This window comes from Halichoeres trimaculatus, unplaced genomic scaffold, assembly GCF_033239565.1.
Source record: "Halichoeres trimaculatus isolate MK-OKI-2021-1 unplaced genomic scaffold, fHalTri1.1 fHalTri1_scaffold_17, whole genome shotgun sequence".
In the NCBI taxonomy this organism is placed as follows: domain Eukaryota; kingdom Metazoa; phylum Chordata; class Actinopteri; order Labriformes; family Labridae; genus Halichoeres; species Halichoeres trimaculatus.
In genome coordinates this window covers 3,224,415-3,242,446 of record NW_027437195.1, presented here as the reverse complement: position 1 = coordinate 3,242,446, position 18,032 = coordinate 3,224,415, and the positions used below count along the sequence as shown (strand labels likewise).

Sequence of the window (18,032 nt, the reverse complement as noted above, 5' to 3'; positions counted from 1 at the left end):
TTCCTCGTCTGCTCCAGTAGCAACAATACAGAAACCCTGCAGACTGCAACGCTAAGAGTTAAGTAATGCGCCTCACACTCAGTAATTACCACTCCGAGGCCTCGCTGAGCAGCTGCCATCTGTGCTTGTGCGTCTGTGTATGTATGCTTACACACATCCACACAAACATTCACAGTGTCCTCCCTTCTACTCTCTAGTACACACGCACACATACACTGCACACATACACACACACACACACACACACACACGCACACACATCTCCTCCTCTCTCTGAAGCTTTTCAAAAAGAGGGAAAGGGGAGAAAGGAGCCAGGGCCTCTCAGTCCAAAAGGGGAAGATAGTGTTCAATTAACGTGAAGTGTAATTCCACTGTTTAATTTCACAGACTGGTCACTGCGTTCTTCCGTCATATGAAAAAATACACACAGCTGTACTCTGAAATCTGTGTTAAAAAACATCTGAAATACATTTCCTCTCAGCACAAATTCCACTGTAGCTCTGATAAGAAATTTCCTGTAACGACCCAGAGATGCAAATTTTTTAAGTTAGCTTTGGCTCCCTAACAGGGTTAGCTGCTTGTTTGGGTTGACAACTGTAGAGTTTATGATTCATAAAGGCTACACAAAGAGACAAATCATCTGCAGAGGTCTATAACTGTCCAAAAACTAACAGACTGAATTAAATAAAATCCATGAATGTTCCTGAAACAGTGAAATGAAGCCAATTTGTGGACGCAGCCATGTTGGTTATGACATGAGCTTTGAGCTTCCTTTTAAATAGTGATAGGGCGCCGGTGAGTCATGTGAGCTGAGCTGTGTCTCTGATTGGACAATCAGACAATCCTAATATCCTCTAAACCCCCAAGTTAGTAAAAAATTCACCCCCTGTACAGTGTGTGTTGACAGCAAAATCAGCATTTCAGACCCAAGCCGTTTTTGTTTTTAATGCCATAAAAGTTTGTTTTTATGGCAGGGTGTGTACATGGCTTATGGTCTTTCTGAAGCTAGCCTAATGCAAATTCTCCATGAACAGCAACATTTTGCACTTCATTTTTCTAAACCTTCTGAGCCCCTTGGTTAAATCTAGGGATGTCCATGCTTGGTTGGGGGAAAAATGTTAAACAATGTCATTTTCTCCAGTCAGCATTAGCAACTCATCAGTTGAAAAAGTTATTCATATTTTTATTGTTGGTCTGAATTGTTTGTCACATGTTGTGTCTAAGCAGTAGCCTAGCGTGCCAGGGCTGTATTTCTAGTTAAAGGCTGCGGTACTTCCTGGATGTGATGAGAGCTTGATAGTTGTACAGTTTATCAGTATTTTCTAGAAAATAGAGATAATTTGTATTATGTGGGCAGCGTCTGTTTGAACTAGAAATAAGATGAAATAATAAAATATCACCAAGTGAACATTAACCTCTTTACTAGCAGAGTATATGATCACGTTTTAAGCTGTACTGAATAAACTGTCCAAAACTCTGACTGTTCTTGTATTTATATTAGTTAGTTGTCTTTAACATGCTGTGAGGAGGATCTGTTTTAGTTGGACTGCAGCGACAACTTTCGTCCCCGAGTCTCATGCAGACTGTTATGAAGAAATTACTTTTAACCAGGCGTGTGTTCGTTCAAGATGAACAGAGATGAGACTGAAACACATTTTCTTTGATAAAATCAACTTTTTTCCCTGATAAAATGTGACAAGGTGAGGTCTACTTGTTGTAAGGGTATGTAGAGCAACAGTTTGAAACATGACAACAAGCAAACTTTGTGAGTTTGTGCTGTAGTTTAGTGGCACCGCTATACTTAGCTCTACTCACAGCCCTGTACTCAATGATGTTATCTCAATGAATCCTGGTCATGTCCTGCCAATCAACTACCAAGCAGAGCTAACGTAACCCCACTCTTCATTTTATTGATAGACTCTCAAGTTTGAACAGACCACTGCAGAATAACTGCTGACTGTGGGTTGGAATCAACATTAGCACAAACAGATAGGTCTGTGTTTTAGCCTTTAGCCCATGTTTTAGCCTTTAGCCCATGTTTTACCCTTTAGCTCATGTTTAAGTATTTATCCCATGTTTTAGTCTTAGCTTGTGTTTTAGTCTTTAGCTTATGTTTTAGCCTTTAGCCCCTGTTTTAGCCTTTAGCTCAAGTTTTAGTCTTTACCCCATGTTTTAGTCTTTAGCTTGTGTTTTAGTCTTTAGCTTGTGTTTTAGCCTTTAGCATCTGAATAAGCCCTTAGTTTGTCTTTTAGCCTTTAGCCCATGTTTTAGTCTTTAGCTCGTGTTTTAGCCTTTAGCCCATGTTTTAGTCTTTAGCTTGTGTTTTAGCCTTTAGCTTGTGCTCTATATCTCTGTTTATCTTTCTTTTGCTCTTCTGTCCTTTTTCTGTCTGACAGTTAGGCTCCAGTGTCCACCATCACTACAAAATTAATCACAGAAATCATTTTCAGAAGAGAAAAACACAGATCTCTCTTTTCTCCGCTGAACTTTGTCAGCCGGGGGTTTGTTGTCATAGAGACCTAGACCTGCCGTAATTTGGTCCTGCTCAACTCGATTGGGATGCTACGAACATTTCAGAATAACCTATACTGCTGCTGATAATCTCATTTTAAAGTGTGGATTATAATCAGGCATATATCTAGAACAGAGAGACTTTTTCAAGATCACCAAGAAACTCCTCACAGCCCCTTTAAAAAAACAGGAAATCAGTTGCTCTGAAACATCCCTATCCAGAGTATTCCTGATGACAGCCCAGGGGGCTGTGAGCTGTGCTGACATAAACATTAGCTTGGCTTGTTATTAGTTTAGCAGATTTATTTTTCAGGATGATCCACATGGTTTTTACCACAGGTCAAATCACCAACAGATGTCTCCATCTCTCTAAAGCCAACAGAAACAGTGACTGAAACAACAAAAAACTGCTTCAAGGAAAACATCAACATTTCCCTGATTTTCTTCAAGGGCTCATGTAGCTGGAACTAAACTAACTCCAAATTTAGCTTGTGTACTGGCTAAAAGATCTCATGTGGCTAGATCATAGTTTGACAACACCATCTAGTTCTGTTGATGCGAAAAGAAATGTAGTTGTTTCATTCAGCCCTTACAGTCTTCCTTGTAATGTAGTTCAACCTTTATTCAGCAAACTGTGTATGCTTTCTGAATTGTTGATCAGCATATCAAGTTAGCTGGGCACTGAATACTGTGTAATATATTAGTACCACCACTACGGATACACAACAGCCTGCTTTTTCAGCTTTAAGTTCTGACAAATCCAAAGACGTTTGGAAAAGGCCTGAGAGCAGCCTTCGCTCTTCAGACTTACACGAGCTGTGGGACAGATTCTCAATGAACAGGCTCAGAGCCAGCGGACAAGACAGAAGAAATGTTGGCTCTCAAGTTAAACAGCTTCACTCCGTGAACTCCACAGGAAAGTTACACTAAGGAATAACTGTGGGAAGAAAATATATTTTGGCAAGAAGCTGGCTCAGGGCTTCAGCTACACTGAGCGCTCCAGCGAGTTATTGTTGGGCAGCATCCATGAAACATCTGAAATCTCATTTAAAGTTACGACTGCGGGACACTGAGAATGTAGTGATGCTGGCAGCTCATAAAAACCACGTCTGCCTGTTCTCAGATGAGACAGGAGTTTAGTCAGAGATGTCTGAATTTGTGCTCACACTTTGTGATGAGATCATGAGGGTGATTAATATCTTTTCCCGACATCTTTTACACGTTCAGCTTCAGAATTAACACATCATTTTTGTCTCTTTAGATTTCAAAGTCTGATAAAAAATGTTCAAGAACCATTAAGGATAAAATCATAGGCAGACTCAATACTAAGGTTTTCATTTCCCTTTAGGAACTCAAGCAGCAGAAGACTGTTCAGAGGTTGATGTTAATGAGAAAAACAGCAAAAAAAAAGATCATATGCTCTGTGTGTAGCTTTGAGGACTTGGACCATTCCCAGTCCCTTTCTCCCAAAAAAAGTAACTCTATTACCCTAAAACAAAGACAGCTGCCTCGATAATATCAACCCTTACTCTTTAAGTGGCTGCTACAAAACAACAAGGTGACATAGCAACAGAATTTGTCATTTTTATGGATAGGGTCATAAAAATTCCCTGATAAGGGATGTGGGGCTGCAACGACAAATCGATAAAATTGATAAAAATCGATTAGTAAAGCGTTGATGTTTTTCCATAATTGATGCACTGTGCTGCGCCATTGTTTTCAGTTTGTTTGTCTTCTTTTTTGTCAGATTATTTAGCGGTTAGCAACTAGCTGAAGGTGCATTACCACCACCTACTTGACTGGAGTGTAGATTACCTGGGCTGTGGGGCTGTATGGGTCACATGTAAACAGATCAGCTTGGCGGAGGAGAAGCCGAGCCAACAGGTGAGGGAAACAAGTAAACACGTGAATAATGGCAGAGCTGGAGAAGCGGTTCGTCCAAAAAAATTCCCAAGTTTGGGAGTATGTCATGCTGACTCAAAGCATGCAGTGTTTTAACTGCAACATTTGCAAAAATGACCTTTCATGGCACAGCAGTACAGCTGCAACTTAAAACGCAAACATGTAAAAACATGTAAAACGCTCAACAGTGAGGCAAAGAGCTACAAAGTCTTCTTCTTTATATGTTGTGAAATGCATAGTATGTCTTTTAGGACTTGTTTAGTCTTTTTATTAAATCATCACCCCGTTTGAAAACCATCAGGAGTTCATTAAACCCATGTTAGCATTAGCGTTAGCTGCTACAGACAGTGGTAGGGCAGAGGGGATGAACTGTTTGACCTGCAGGTGAAGGATTGAGGACACATTTTTATTTATTTGCCTTTTTGGCCCACTAAGTTCTTAATCTGATGACATAACAATATATTTTATGTTATTTTGCCCAAACTGTGGATTCTTTAAGTGACAATACATTCATGTCATTTGTCAAACTTTATAAATGTAGCGTCTGGTCAGTTTAAACTATGTTCAAATGTTTTATTTCTTTATATCGTTAAGCAAACAATAGTCATCAACTAAAATTAACAACGCATGTTTGGTTTTGTGAATTTTACTAAAATGTATTCTCATCCTTTTTTTCCCCCGATTCATCGATAAATTGTAAATAAAAGTATTTGAGTAATCGATTATTAAAATAATCATTAGTTGCAACCTTAGAATTATGATCCCTTAGTTAAAAATCAATTATAAAACCTATTAGTTATGAATTGTTTAATTTAGCATATCGTCACAAAAGCGGCTCGAATACAGCTTGTAACAACATTCATGCAGGGCAATTTTAATGTTTATTAGGCATAAAGAGAAAAATACAATTAATTAATAATGAAAGAGAAAATGATAGACAAAAACAAGGAAATAATGATGACAATACCAACCCTGCTGTCCAGAGCTTTTTAATGAAAAGTAATTTCTCTCACAGCAGGGGGAATGTGTTTTTTGAGTTGAATTGAAAACCTGAACAGTTTTTTTTCTTTATCTTTTAGTATTTCGATTTGCCTAAGCTTAAACTTTTCTCAGAGGAGATCAGCACCGGGTTATGTGTCTTTTCCATAAAATCAAAACAAACAGCCAACTTCTGGCGTCTGTTTTGATTTTATGGAGGCTGAAGCCCCATTCTGCTGCTAAACTACAGACTGGAATCACCACTGCTACAGTAAGTGTTTTAAAGTCTGGAAACATTCACCCAGTGGAGTCATGAACAGTCAGCATGACTCTTGAAAAGGCGGATTTCCTGATCTTGTTCGAACCCACTTCACCGAGAGGAAATCCTGGAGCATGCAGTCCCGATGTATGAGAGAGACAGCCTTAGAGTAGACTGGATTGGGGGTCATCTGCAGTTGCTGTATGATATTGATGAATGATTGGAACAATGAAAGTGATCGATCGGATTGCTCTGGGTTTTCTAATCCGTCAAAATGACGGGTAACCTTCAGATTTTCTGTCATTGCTCAAAAAAATCCCATCACAGACAGAGAGTAATCGGTGATAACGGGACTTCTTGTGGACTTCCATAGTTAACTTGACCTAGCGTTCAGTACCTACTTCCCCTTATTGCATGTACAGTCAATGGAACCAGCTTGGTTTTTGAGCCAGCCTCAAGTGGCCGTTTGTGGAACTGCAGCGTTCAGCACACAATGTTACCTGCTGCCAAAACTCCTATCTCAGATACACTCACACACTCTGCTTTTTGTGTCTTTCAAAGCTTTTCATCACTCTGGTAACATGATGAACCACCTTAGTGGCTTCTGCACAATAACAGAGAATTTAAGCACAGCAGGTCATTTCCCACAAAACATGTCACATTCAACCACGCACGCTCATCCTGTGAGCATCTGAACAAGTTTCACTCATCAAACTATTTTAGACTTTCAGTCAAGCGTGACTTTGCACCTGTAACATTTAGTTTCTCAGAGTCATCTGATATCAGAATTTAAGGAATTTGTTGTTGCTGTGCGTGCTATCTGTGGTTCGTGCAGTTTCGAGAGTGTGTGAGAGAGAAAGAAAACAGTGCATGTCTTTTTCAGGGAGCAGCATCTGATATGGTTATTGCTTTGGCAAAGTCAGCAACAACAAATAACTGCCTAACTGATGTTCAGTTTCTGGTCTGACAGGATGGCACAGCTTTCCTGTCAGTAAAGTAAAAACAGGGTTCAACCCTGCTACTGTCCCTGCACCAAAACATGCAGCTGCATTATTGCTTTTAAACAGTTTCACTTAAAAAAAAGTGCAAAACACTATCTATTATTGAACAGTCAGAACATTTACTCAGCAGTTACACAGACAGCAGTTTATAAGCTTTACGCAACAAAGTTGGAAGTATGTGGTGAACATGTGGTGAAAAAACTCGACTAGAAAAACACTCCTTCTTGTTTTGTGTGACTTTCTATTCTTCTTTTCTTAAGCTTATCCAACACAGTTTTACAGCGTGTTTACTGATTTAAACTGTCTTCTAACCATAAACAGTCATTTTGCAAGAAGGCTTAACAAACGGGACAATGCTACACAGACAGGCAGTATATTCATGCTCAGAGGAAGCACTCAAAGCAGAAAGCACAATGTATACATGGAGTGGGCAAACACATCATGATCAGATGTTCAGTCATGGCCGCCCACAGTCACACCCTCCCCACACACTTATTAGTCATTAGCATCATATTCAGTGAAAACAAACGTGGTGAAGGAGATGTGTTAAGCTGGAAACAAGTGTTTAAATGATATTTAAAGAGATAAATGTCCTCTATTGCTGCTGCTGCTGCCATAGAGGTGCAATACTTAAAGTGATATTCCAGGATGGAACAAGTTGGGTCCTATCACAAGGTTTAGGGCAGAAATTAGCCCTACAGCAGTGTTTTAGTGCAGCAGAAGTCCAGAGCGCTCACACCAAACACCCCCTCCCTGCTCCTCTACCAGTTTCCTCTGCACTCAGACGGGGCCATATTTTACTTGACCAAAAACACAAATAAACAGACTCCCACCCAAAAACTCTGATATCGGTCTGCATTCACACTTTATTTAGAGAATTTTCAGTGCGTTATTTTCACACAAAAACACCGCTAAATAAGGCACTAGTTCTCATCGAGTCTCTTCGTCCTGGCAGACTACCTGCGTTTGTTTATATCTGGCACGCCGCGCGCGCGGACTGATACACTAAGCGCCGAGCGCCTTGTAGCTAGCTGTGGCTCTGCAGCGGAGGTAGCGCCGTTTTGCAACACGATAAGTGTAGTGCAGAGGAAACCGGCAGAGGAGCAGGGAGGGGGTGTTTGGTGTGAGCGCTCTGGGCTTCTGCTGCACAAAAACACTGCTGTAGGGGTAATTTCTGCCCTAAACCTTGTGATAGGACCCAACTTGTTTCATCACTTCAAGGCTTTGTACTGGAGTGTATTATAAAAGTGTTAGCATTAAAATCATGGAGTGGCAAAGTTTTTTATTAACTGCTATAGTTCCAATGCTACATAAAGCATGAGGTTAGAGTTTGCAGAGCATCATGGGCCCTGGTTCGAATATGAAGAGCTTCCAAAGTTTTGTCAAACGTTTCAAACGTCTGGCTGGACTAAAACTCAACAGAAGAACTGTACAGCATCCAATTCATTAAATTAGTGTGTAGGTGCATGAAACAAATGGAGCATCCGGGTCTTTAAAAGTGAAGCCTGTTGCAGCTGAAGGCCCTTTATTTTGATCATACAGAAAGGGGATGACTTCACTGGCTTAGACGAGAAAAGGAATAAGCCTCTACATAAGTTTACTGAACATTTTCCTTAAAAGTTTGTGATCTCAGTTGCTTATTTGAGGTCTAACTACAACTGATTATTAACCTGTTTACATTAAATGGTTTAAGAAAACATGTATGTTTAGCACAGCATGTGACTAACACACCCCAACAACAGAAAATAGAAAAAAGCATAATCCTGCTCAATCGTCTCCTCTAGGCCTCTATGCATGTGTGTCAGTATCTGTGTCTGCCTCAACCCCCTCCTCTTCCTGTATGAAGATGTTTTGGTTGAGTTGGGAGAGTAGACGTGGCTACCTCAGGCAATCACAGAGCATCCAGTGCGCTAGTGACTTTGCATGTTAACAAGCGAGTGAAAGAAGCTAATCAGAGCAGCTACCATAGTGGATGTAGCAAGGAGGAAGAAAAACACAATCAAAGTGAAACACAAAACCAAACCGACAAAGCTTTTTCCCCAAACCAGGGTGAAGCTTGGTTCCACTTTAACTTGCTTTGGGGAACTTAGAGAGCAGTACGGGACGGAGAGCAACGCGAGTTAGCTTTCTGCCAAATTGATTGATATTGTTTACCATACCTGGTAATCAATACCTGTGATTAGCTTGTGCTAACATGCCAAGCTAGGTGCGTGCTAACGAGTCTCTCCCACGTAGAAACGCGATGCTACAGGTGGTTGCAGTGAGTGTGTTCACGTCGTCACAGTCGGAGGCTGTGGGTGTGTGCTGCCGCTGGCACTGAGCCAAAGAGGAGGGGCCCAGTTTGAATGTTGTGTTTACTAGCAAGAAACAAGAATTCCTGCAGACCCTACCTTTAAGTCTCTTTGAGCAGGTTAACTGTAGCATACTTGTATTCAGGCTAGCACTTTCATTAAATCTCAGCTAGGTGTTAGCAAAACCCCTCCCTTCTCTGCAAATCTTCCAAAAATTGTCACTTCTGGTACAAAGTAGACAAAGATGACACCCACAAAAATCATATTCAGGCCTTTGAAACTGTGGTCAACTAACCAACTGATGACACAGAGCATCTAACACAGAGAATATGAGGGACATTATCTGTCGCAACTTGTGATGCAAAGCTTTTTTGCAATTATTCTCTGAAATATGTGTAAAAAGTAACAGTAAATGTGACGTGAAGCCTGCAATGAAGAAAACTCCTCTAGAGAGATATGCAGCTTCGTAATGTACAGACAGTAAAACTATGTCTGCTATTGTCTCACACCAGTAATTTCAGACTGCCTCAGATCATTTAGAGAACCAAAGACACAAAGTGAAAGTGAGACTGCATAAATAAAGCATAAAATACTGCTTTTGTAGACACACACAAAGACAGACAAAGACGTGTGTGTTTGTGTGTCAAGAACAGTTGAATGAAATCCTTGTCAGTCCCCTGCATCGCTGAGCAGCTTGCTAAGCTGGATCAATGGCAATGTCACAGCATACACACACATACACAAACACACACACACCGCCCAGTTCACACACATATCAGCTTTTCTCTGTCCTCACTCACTGACATGGACACTGCCACACTCCATTTCCCCTCTCATTGAAAACACTCATCACAGGGTCAGAGATGGTTGGTTTTCTCCTCACACAGCAGGATCTTCCCCTGAGTGTGGCAGGAGTAACCTGTCATGATCAGTGTGAGCTCCAGGGCAGGACCTGAAAGCCTCTTTTAAACTATCCTGAAACAGCCACTCAGTCAGTCCTCGATCCAGTGAGCACAGAACAGACTTCAAACTCAAATATTATCTGAGTGACTTGTGGAAAAGGAGGTTAGGTAAGCCTTATTGATCAGTAAAAGGGGAAATTTAGGTGACAGTGTAGAACATAAGGATAGACCTGTTACTTCACTTATTTTGAACTTTATTAATGGGAAGTATTGCAAACTTTCTACCAACCAAGTCTGTTTTTCCTCTGGTCATCGGTTAAGCTGGATTTATTCTAGATAACCGGTGCAACATGCAAGTGCGGTTAGGAACCATTTAGAAATGGTTTGATCCATCAACATCATTAGCCTTTAAGGGTGTAACGGTACATGTATCTGTGCCGAACCACTCCATAAGGCCATTCGGTTCGGTACAGTGCTGTATTCGAACGAGTACAGTAAGTTTACGTTAGCTGCTGCACATGGCTCCTTAATATTCACGCGAGTACTCATCCATGATTGGCTGAGCAGGGAATGCGTTTTAATATTCATGAGGATCACTTGATCATAGATAAAGTGATCTATGATTCGTGCTTTGCAATCATGTGCAAATCATGTGGATGTGACGTCTCACGGTGAGTCAATCAGAAGATGAATATCAAAGAGCTACCGTAGCCACAGGACCAACCGGAGCTTGAAGAGCCTCCCCCCTCGCTGTATAATGGCAAGTTTTTGGTTTAATAAACATGCTAAACAAGCAAATGGTTTTGCATTGTTCCATACTGCACCGAAAATGTACCGAACCGTGACCCTAAAACCAAGGTACGTACCAAACAGTGATTTTTGTGTACCGTTGCACCCCATTAGCCTTTATGCTTAATCCTTCCCTGTTCAATTCTCTACATTACCCCCGCGTGGTTGTACCTTACATTGACGTCATGTGACGTGACACATGTCAATCACACTTGTTAGTCAGCAGCAGAATTTCCAGGACATTGGAAAAGAGATCAAAGCAATCAAAAGCCTTGATTCACTTCACCAGTTAACAGCACAAAGTGCAATTTGTGTAATGTTGTAATATTACGCAAGTGTGGCAACACCAACATGTTAAAATATTTGTCAACCCATGGCGTTAAAGGGGACATATCATGCTGAACCCTGATTTAATACTTACATATAATATAATAAATTTGAAAACAAGACCTTACACCCCCTGAATTTTCAAAAAATGAGATATTGTATTTTTTCTGATATCCTAGAACGAGATTTGATGCTTCTGAAAATAGGTCATTGCCATTTGGCCGCAAGATTTCGACCTTCGTGACGACACGAGGATCCTTTCTTTTTATTGCAGTAATCTGATAAAGCAGCTCCTCCTCTGTGATGTCAGGTGGTCACACAACCGCCACCGAGGGATACACCCACCAAGAGCCCAGTATAAACGTATAAACTCTACATGTTACAGTACCGGTTTGACTCACCACACTGAAGAGTCCTGAGATGATCTGTGTCCAGGTGGATTTTCTTCCTCCTGAGCTGCAGAACCGTCTGGGTCTGACTCGGGGTCCAATACAAAAGGACGTATCCTACACTCTGCCATTTTATTAGTGCTATCAATGCCTTACAGTGAAGTGTTGGCAAACAGCAAACTCGCTCAGTCTGCCCCATTCAGAATGGCGATTTTGTAAATACTGCCATGCTGCAAAAACCGCCCCCTGGCTCTACCCCCTCCGCCCCTCTGATAGAACTGACCAATCAGAGCACAAAGCTGCTGTGACGTTGCGAGGTTACTGGAGGTCATTCTGGAAACAGAGCGTTTCAACGAGATCTTCAGAATGGCCTAAAATGAGGATATTGAGAACGCTATTGTGGGGCAATGAAGGAACTAAATGACTTGTACTGAGGGCAGAAATGCTTTACAGGCATCCTAGTCTGGTATAGTGAAAAGGAGAAACAAGCACAACATGTCCCCTTTAAATACCAACAGTGTCATAGTTATTTACTGATAAACTCTTTAAATGTTGACATAGAAAAAAAGTAGATGTTTTGTACACGGAAAACTCACAGAAAGAATTGATAAGAGAACTGTTAAAAATTGGATCAATGAGAGGAACCAGTAATGCCATTAGTATCAATAAAATCTTATGAAAACTCATTCCTAGTGGGGACTGACAATACTGTGAGCCCAACATACATTAAAATCAGGGTCTCAAAGTTACTCTAGTTATCAGTGGGATTTTCATGCTAGCCATAGCACCAACCCTATGGTATGCACATTAGCAGTACTTGATCATACTGCAACTATTGTGAAGAAGAAGAAATGATTCAACAAAGGCACAAATTCAATCACCAGGCTGTCTTACATCAGAATAAGCTTTAAGCTTTTACTTAAAAAGAGTTTTGCTGGTTGGGGTTGAAATGCATCGACATTTTTAATGGTTTTAAAAAAATAACTCTGGACGGAGGTCAACCGGTGATAGGTGTCTCTTTTTTGAGTTATGTATCCACGCTTACCCAACTGATTTGACACTCATGGCAGTTTTAAGCAGAACTAAGTTTAAAAATCAGTTCTGGTTATAGCTTATGTTGATTTAATATTTTGTAAACAGCAGCTTTAGCGACCGCACAGTAACTAGTCACGGTTCATTTTTGCCATGACATAAACCGCTTGGAGCAGAAGTAACCAAACCAGTGAGCAGAGCAACAAACAACACAACAAAAGTAGACAACAGGGACGGCACACTTTGCCCCACTTCCTCAGCCAGGCCTTTGAACAGGGACACTTTTGGCACAAAATGGCTGCCATGCGACTATACAGATGGTTGACACTCAATATTGTTGTGGACGGAGTGGGTTAGTGACCCATACAGGATACAATTCACCCCTCTACTCACTGAATAGAGGCAAAGTGAGCAGGCAGGAACAATGGAGGAGCACTTTGCAGAGACTTTACTGGAAAACTGGAGAGAAAAATGCAAACGGTGGGACAATAATAGGTTGTTGTGAAAAGTTTCTCACTGAAATGTTATGTTTGACTGTTTCTTATTTGCGTGTTTGAATAATTTTCCATTGCAAAATAACACGTCCACCACAAGCTAACCAGAAACTGGGGCTGGGTAGTGAAATGATCTCACAAGAGCAGAAATGAAATTAACTTTGAGGAAGATAATGAACTATGGACAATTTCACTTAATGTGGAAAACCTAAAGAGCACACAGCAGCAAAAAAGAAGCAGAAGCTGGTCACATTTTACTGTTTACTTTGACTTGAAGTATACTGAACAATATGCCCACTTCCCTCTGCAAGAAAATGCTTCATGAGTTTTTTTTCCAAGGAAAGAATGATTAGCTTAGCTAGCAATCCCTACAGACATATGTATACAATGACTTGCCTTGCATAGGAATTACTGGAACCTTACTGATGATTACTTAACAAGTCAGATTTGGATTACTATTGGTTTTGGAAAGTGGGGAAACCAATGAAAAACCTTGAGAACCCAAATATTAAATGTACCCTAATGTTATACTCAAGCCAAAAGAGTCGAGTTTATGTACACACACTGACCTTCAGCCCATTAGAGATGAAAAAAAAACATGTTAGTTCTAGAAAATGCAGTTCCTTTAATGTCCACCTGAGGCATGCAGCAGCTTAAGAAGTAGCAAACACTGCTGAAGATATTAAGGTTATGAGTTTGGCATGATTAAAGGGATGGCTGACTTGACTAATGGATGGGCACACTGTAGCTACTAGCTGGAAAAGACCCACCCCATTTGCAAGGTCGACTGAAAGTTAGGTTGAGTCATGATTTTCAAAAAGGCAACCGCTGTCAATTGGTCACAAAACTCAGCTTTACAAGGCAACATCATCAGGCCCCTCTATGTGGGGACTTGATGATGGAGGAGCAGCTCAGCATGCAGCCCCTCCTTATGGACTGGAATATTTAGGGAAGCTTCATGTGTGTGTGTGTGTGTGTGTGTGTGTGTGTGTGTGTGTGTGTGTGTGTGTGTGTGTGTGTGTGTGTGTGTGTGTGTGTGTGTGTGTGTGTGTGTGTGTGTGTATTTAGTCTAAAAAAAATTGAATTAGTTTTGTTATTACAAAAAAGTGGAAGTGCATGTTGCTAAATTTTGATCTGAGCAATCTTGTGTCATCATATTTCTACCATTACCAGGATATTTCTCAGCACTCTTGTTCATCTGCCATCAGTGTGTGAACGTGGTGTGGATGGATAAATGTGGCCTGCAGTGTAAAAGTCCTTTGATTGTACAGAAAGATTAGAAAAGGTCTGTTTATGTACAAGTCCATTTTCTATTGAAATGCTGATCTAAAATATTCAATAATACAGGAAACAAATTGTAATTTAATATAGTTGGACTGCCTCTTCTGGATGTGTTGCTTTTCACCCTTCATATCAAGGACCTGGCTGTAGCCCTCTCTCTAACATTAGAAAACTCAAGACAATGAGTTTGACCACAGACCAGAGGTCTTAAACAGGGGGTCCATGGCTCCCAAGGGGTCTGTGTAAGTAGTGCAGGAAGTCCATAACATAACTGGTTGATTTTATAGTTTCAGATTCTGTTCCCAAACAAGTCTAACTATACTCATGTGAATGCCTTTGAACACATGTTATCATTATGTAGGGCCACAAATTGCAATGTTATTTAAAAAGAAGATAACTTTGAAAAAAAGGAAAAAAAAAAAGTGAACAACTGATGCGGGTATATTATTGTGATTACATAACATTGTTATACGCAAAAAAGGGATTGCTGTGTAACTCCAACAAAAAAACTCCACAGGTAAAACCTGGTAAATCAAAGATTACAGAAACATCAAAAGAGTTTTGGTTGTAGTGGTGGCAAACATCTTACACCAGGGGTTAGCCTTATACATTTGTTAAGCAGTGTATGTTTAAAACAACATGACTCTGCTTATGGTTATAAAAGCTCAGTATTGCACCCAAGGTACCAATAACAAGGTTGTTCACTGCAGTGGCACTAATATCTAGGGGTGCACTGATCACAATTTTCTGGCCAATCACTGATCCCCGATCTTTAAAAAGCCTGACCTGCTGATACTAATTTTTTCTTTTTATTTTTTATAACTGACAGCATCTACCTTCAATGTTCCCATCTTATTTTATTGAAAATCATTGAACAAAACCTTTGAAACAATAAAATCTTTATGTTTTGACTTAAACAACCAATAAAGTGTCCTGGGCTAAGTCAGGTGCACGGCTTTCAAGTCTCTCCCACATAGAACGTGATGCTACAGGTGGCTGCTGGGCTAGGGAGTGTGTTCATGTACATGGTTGGAGGCTATGGGTGTGTGCTACAGCTGGCACTGATCTAAGGAGGACCCCAGTTTGGATGTTGTGTTTACTAACAAGTAATGTAAACTCCTGCAGACCTTATCTTTAAGTTACATATAACAAAAAAGAGAAACTGACCCTTCATCGATAGAAAAATGAATGATCTCAACCCAAGCTGTAGTCTGAACCAGGTTGTAAACACATGTTTTGTGGTGTTTGTGGTGTGCAGCCAGCCTTGAGTGGAGTTTTGAATGGTTTTATAATTGGTTTTAGAGGTGTCCCAGTCTGATATTGATATCCGATATCGGTCCGATATCAGCAAAAAAACAAGTATCGGTATCGTATTGGAATGCATCTAAAATCTCCGATATAAGCAGTTTCTGTTACCCATTGGTTAATAATAAATGGGTCCGTTTTTCCTCATACCTACTGTTGCTGACTACTGTTCTTTGTTTGAATAATATCACTTAATCAAGCCTTTTCTAACATGACAGACATACTACAAAATAAGTAATAAAAGTATGTATGTTTAATGCTGATATCGTATTGGATTAATATCTGTATCGGCCAATACTCAATGCTGCAGTATCGGTATCGTATTGGAAGTAAAAATGTAATATTGGGACATCCCTGATTGGTTTTGCTGATTATTTTTGACACAGCTCATATTTTACTGTAACAACACAAAGTTGATCCACAGTGTAAGAGCTGATGAGCCTGTGTCTGTCAGAGGGGAAGTACTGAGAGGCCACATTTAGTGATGCGTTTGTGCACCAGCGCAGATTTCCACATTCTTCACTGTAAACATCTGGTTTGGTCCTGTAAGCAGGAGGAGTGTGAGCCCTCTGACATAGTTTATTAATAGGGTGAAATGCTCCAAAGTGTCTAAAAGCTACCAGTAACTGATAGTAAACAACTGGTGTTGTTGTTGTTGTGCTTGTGGATAATGCAACGTTACACCAAGAATTTCTTGGTGATATAATTAATACATTAGTCAGAGAAATGAGCTGGCCCAGTTTGAAAAACAGTCTTTGACATCTCTGCAAACACAGCACACTTGTTTAGGGTTTGGATTTCTTCTTCTGCGGTGGACTTTAAAGAGGTTTTTTTATAAGCGACAAATTACCCACAAAGGTCTTCTGCTGTGGTAAACAAGCAGAGCTGTTTTTTAAAACATTTCAGGGTTTCTGTGAAGCTGGAGTCGATGCAGCCTACAGTCATTAAAGCTAGTGACAATGCATTTCATGTTAAAAACTGCTGTATCTCTGATGTGCTTTGGTAGACACAGGACAAAGAGATACATCACTGTCCTCTTTGAGTTTTGACAGACTTTATAACTTGTTGATACCAATGCTATTGCATGCCTAAGGTATCATATTATCAAAACAGGGTTCATATTTCTACCTGTTGAGCCAGTGTTGGCTATTCAATACAGCTGTATCAAAAAAGACAACAAAGGAAGAGCCTGTGGTTCTGGTTTTGGGGATATCCCATCCATCCAGACTGGACAGATCTTTAAATTACTCACAGAAACGTGCCCTTAGGAGCCTTTACAGTGGCGTGCTGGCTGTGTCAAAGTGTGTGAGAGAGTGTGTGAGTGTGTGGGAAAGAGAAAGAGAAAGGGAGTGTGTAGATGAACTCCCTCTAACCTTGTTGAAGTGAGGTTAGAGTTGTGTTTAAGCTGCGTAGTCAACTGGCCTTCAAAGAGGCAAGTCACAAGACAAAAGTAAAGGCACGCTGTTCACAAACAAGCCCGTTTCTTAGACAGCAGAGAGTGCTGCGTGTTTTTGTTCAGTGTTCACAGACTAACACATGATAACCTAGAGTATTTACAGTAACTGGGTGCTTTAATGATTGACTTACACTTACCTTCAGTTGGAAAGGATGTATCTCATTGAGTGAATGTCTTCTGAGCTTCTTCGTTAGCGTCTTTAGCATTTTCTGCGTGGTTTTTATGGCTTATCCCCTGCAATTTTTGATAACTGCGTCCAATATGACGTTCACTGTTACTTCAGGAGCGACTGTACATGTTTAAAAGGAAGGCACCCGGGACTGACTGAAAACCGCCGACCACAAAAAGATATACACAAAAATAAGAGAAGAGGAGGAGCAGATGCACACACCAGCTCCGAGTCAGCGAAGAGTCAGAGAAGACAAACCAAAAATCGTTAAACTGCGTAGATGTGGCTTGTATTCAAAAGCTCTACGTAGCAAACTTGTGATTTTCGAGTTCATGTGAGCCTCCGTAGTTGTTGTAAGTCTTGTTTTCTCTGGCGGATTGCTCACTCACCGGTACTTCCAGAGTTTGGTTCAAAGATTTAAGCGGAATTAAAAATGATATATCAACTTGTTCGCATTCAGACACGCACACACGCACACTCACACACATACACACATCCAAATCCACACTGACTGACTGCACGGACTCACGGAGTGCTCCTCCAGCTTCAGCGTAGCAGCGCCCTGATTGGCTACGATGGTGAGTGATGTCATATTTCTCTCAAGGAGGAGGGCTGAGAGTTAAAGCCACATTATCTGCTCTGTTTACTTCCCCTTTTTCATACCATGATCATTATATCCAACGAAACAGGCCAAAAATGATGTGACATACGATAAGACAGCCTCTGCTTTGGATCAAGTGATTGTTTTTAACCCCATAGGCTTTTTTATTCACTTAAAGTGGTGGTAGAAGCTATACATACTGTTTAACTGTACTTATAGTAAAGCAGCTTCTAATACCAAATGATGGCTGTGTTAAAAAGGTGACATTGTAATGTAGTGATGAGCACCTTTGCTTCTCCATCTGTGAGAGGAAATATTTTTATCAATAAGAAAGTATTTACTGAC

General features: G+C 40.5%; 1 protein-coding gene across 2 annotated transcripts in view; it reads right to left on the bottom strand.

The window, feature by feature from the left end:
* The window catches only part of LOC141807101 (uncharacterized), a 41,237-nt gene extending 23,626 nt beyond the window's left edge, over positions 1-17,611 (bottom strand). Inside the window, exon 1 of one of the 2 annotated variants that reach the window (XM_074692888.1) lies at positions 17,055-17,611. In XM_074692888.1, coding sequence (XP_074548989.1) covers positions 17,055-17,123 — 69 coding nt within the window. In that variant the 5' untranslated portion in view covers positions 17,124-17,611. The remainder of the gene's footprint in view (positions 1-17,054) is intronic. The other variant, XM_074692887.1, reaches the window with a different exon arrangement.
* Between the last annotated feature and the right edge of the window lie 421 nt (positions 17,612-18,032).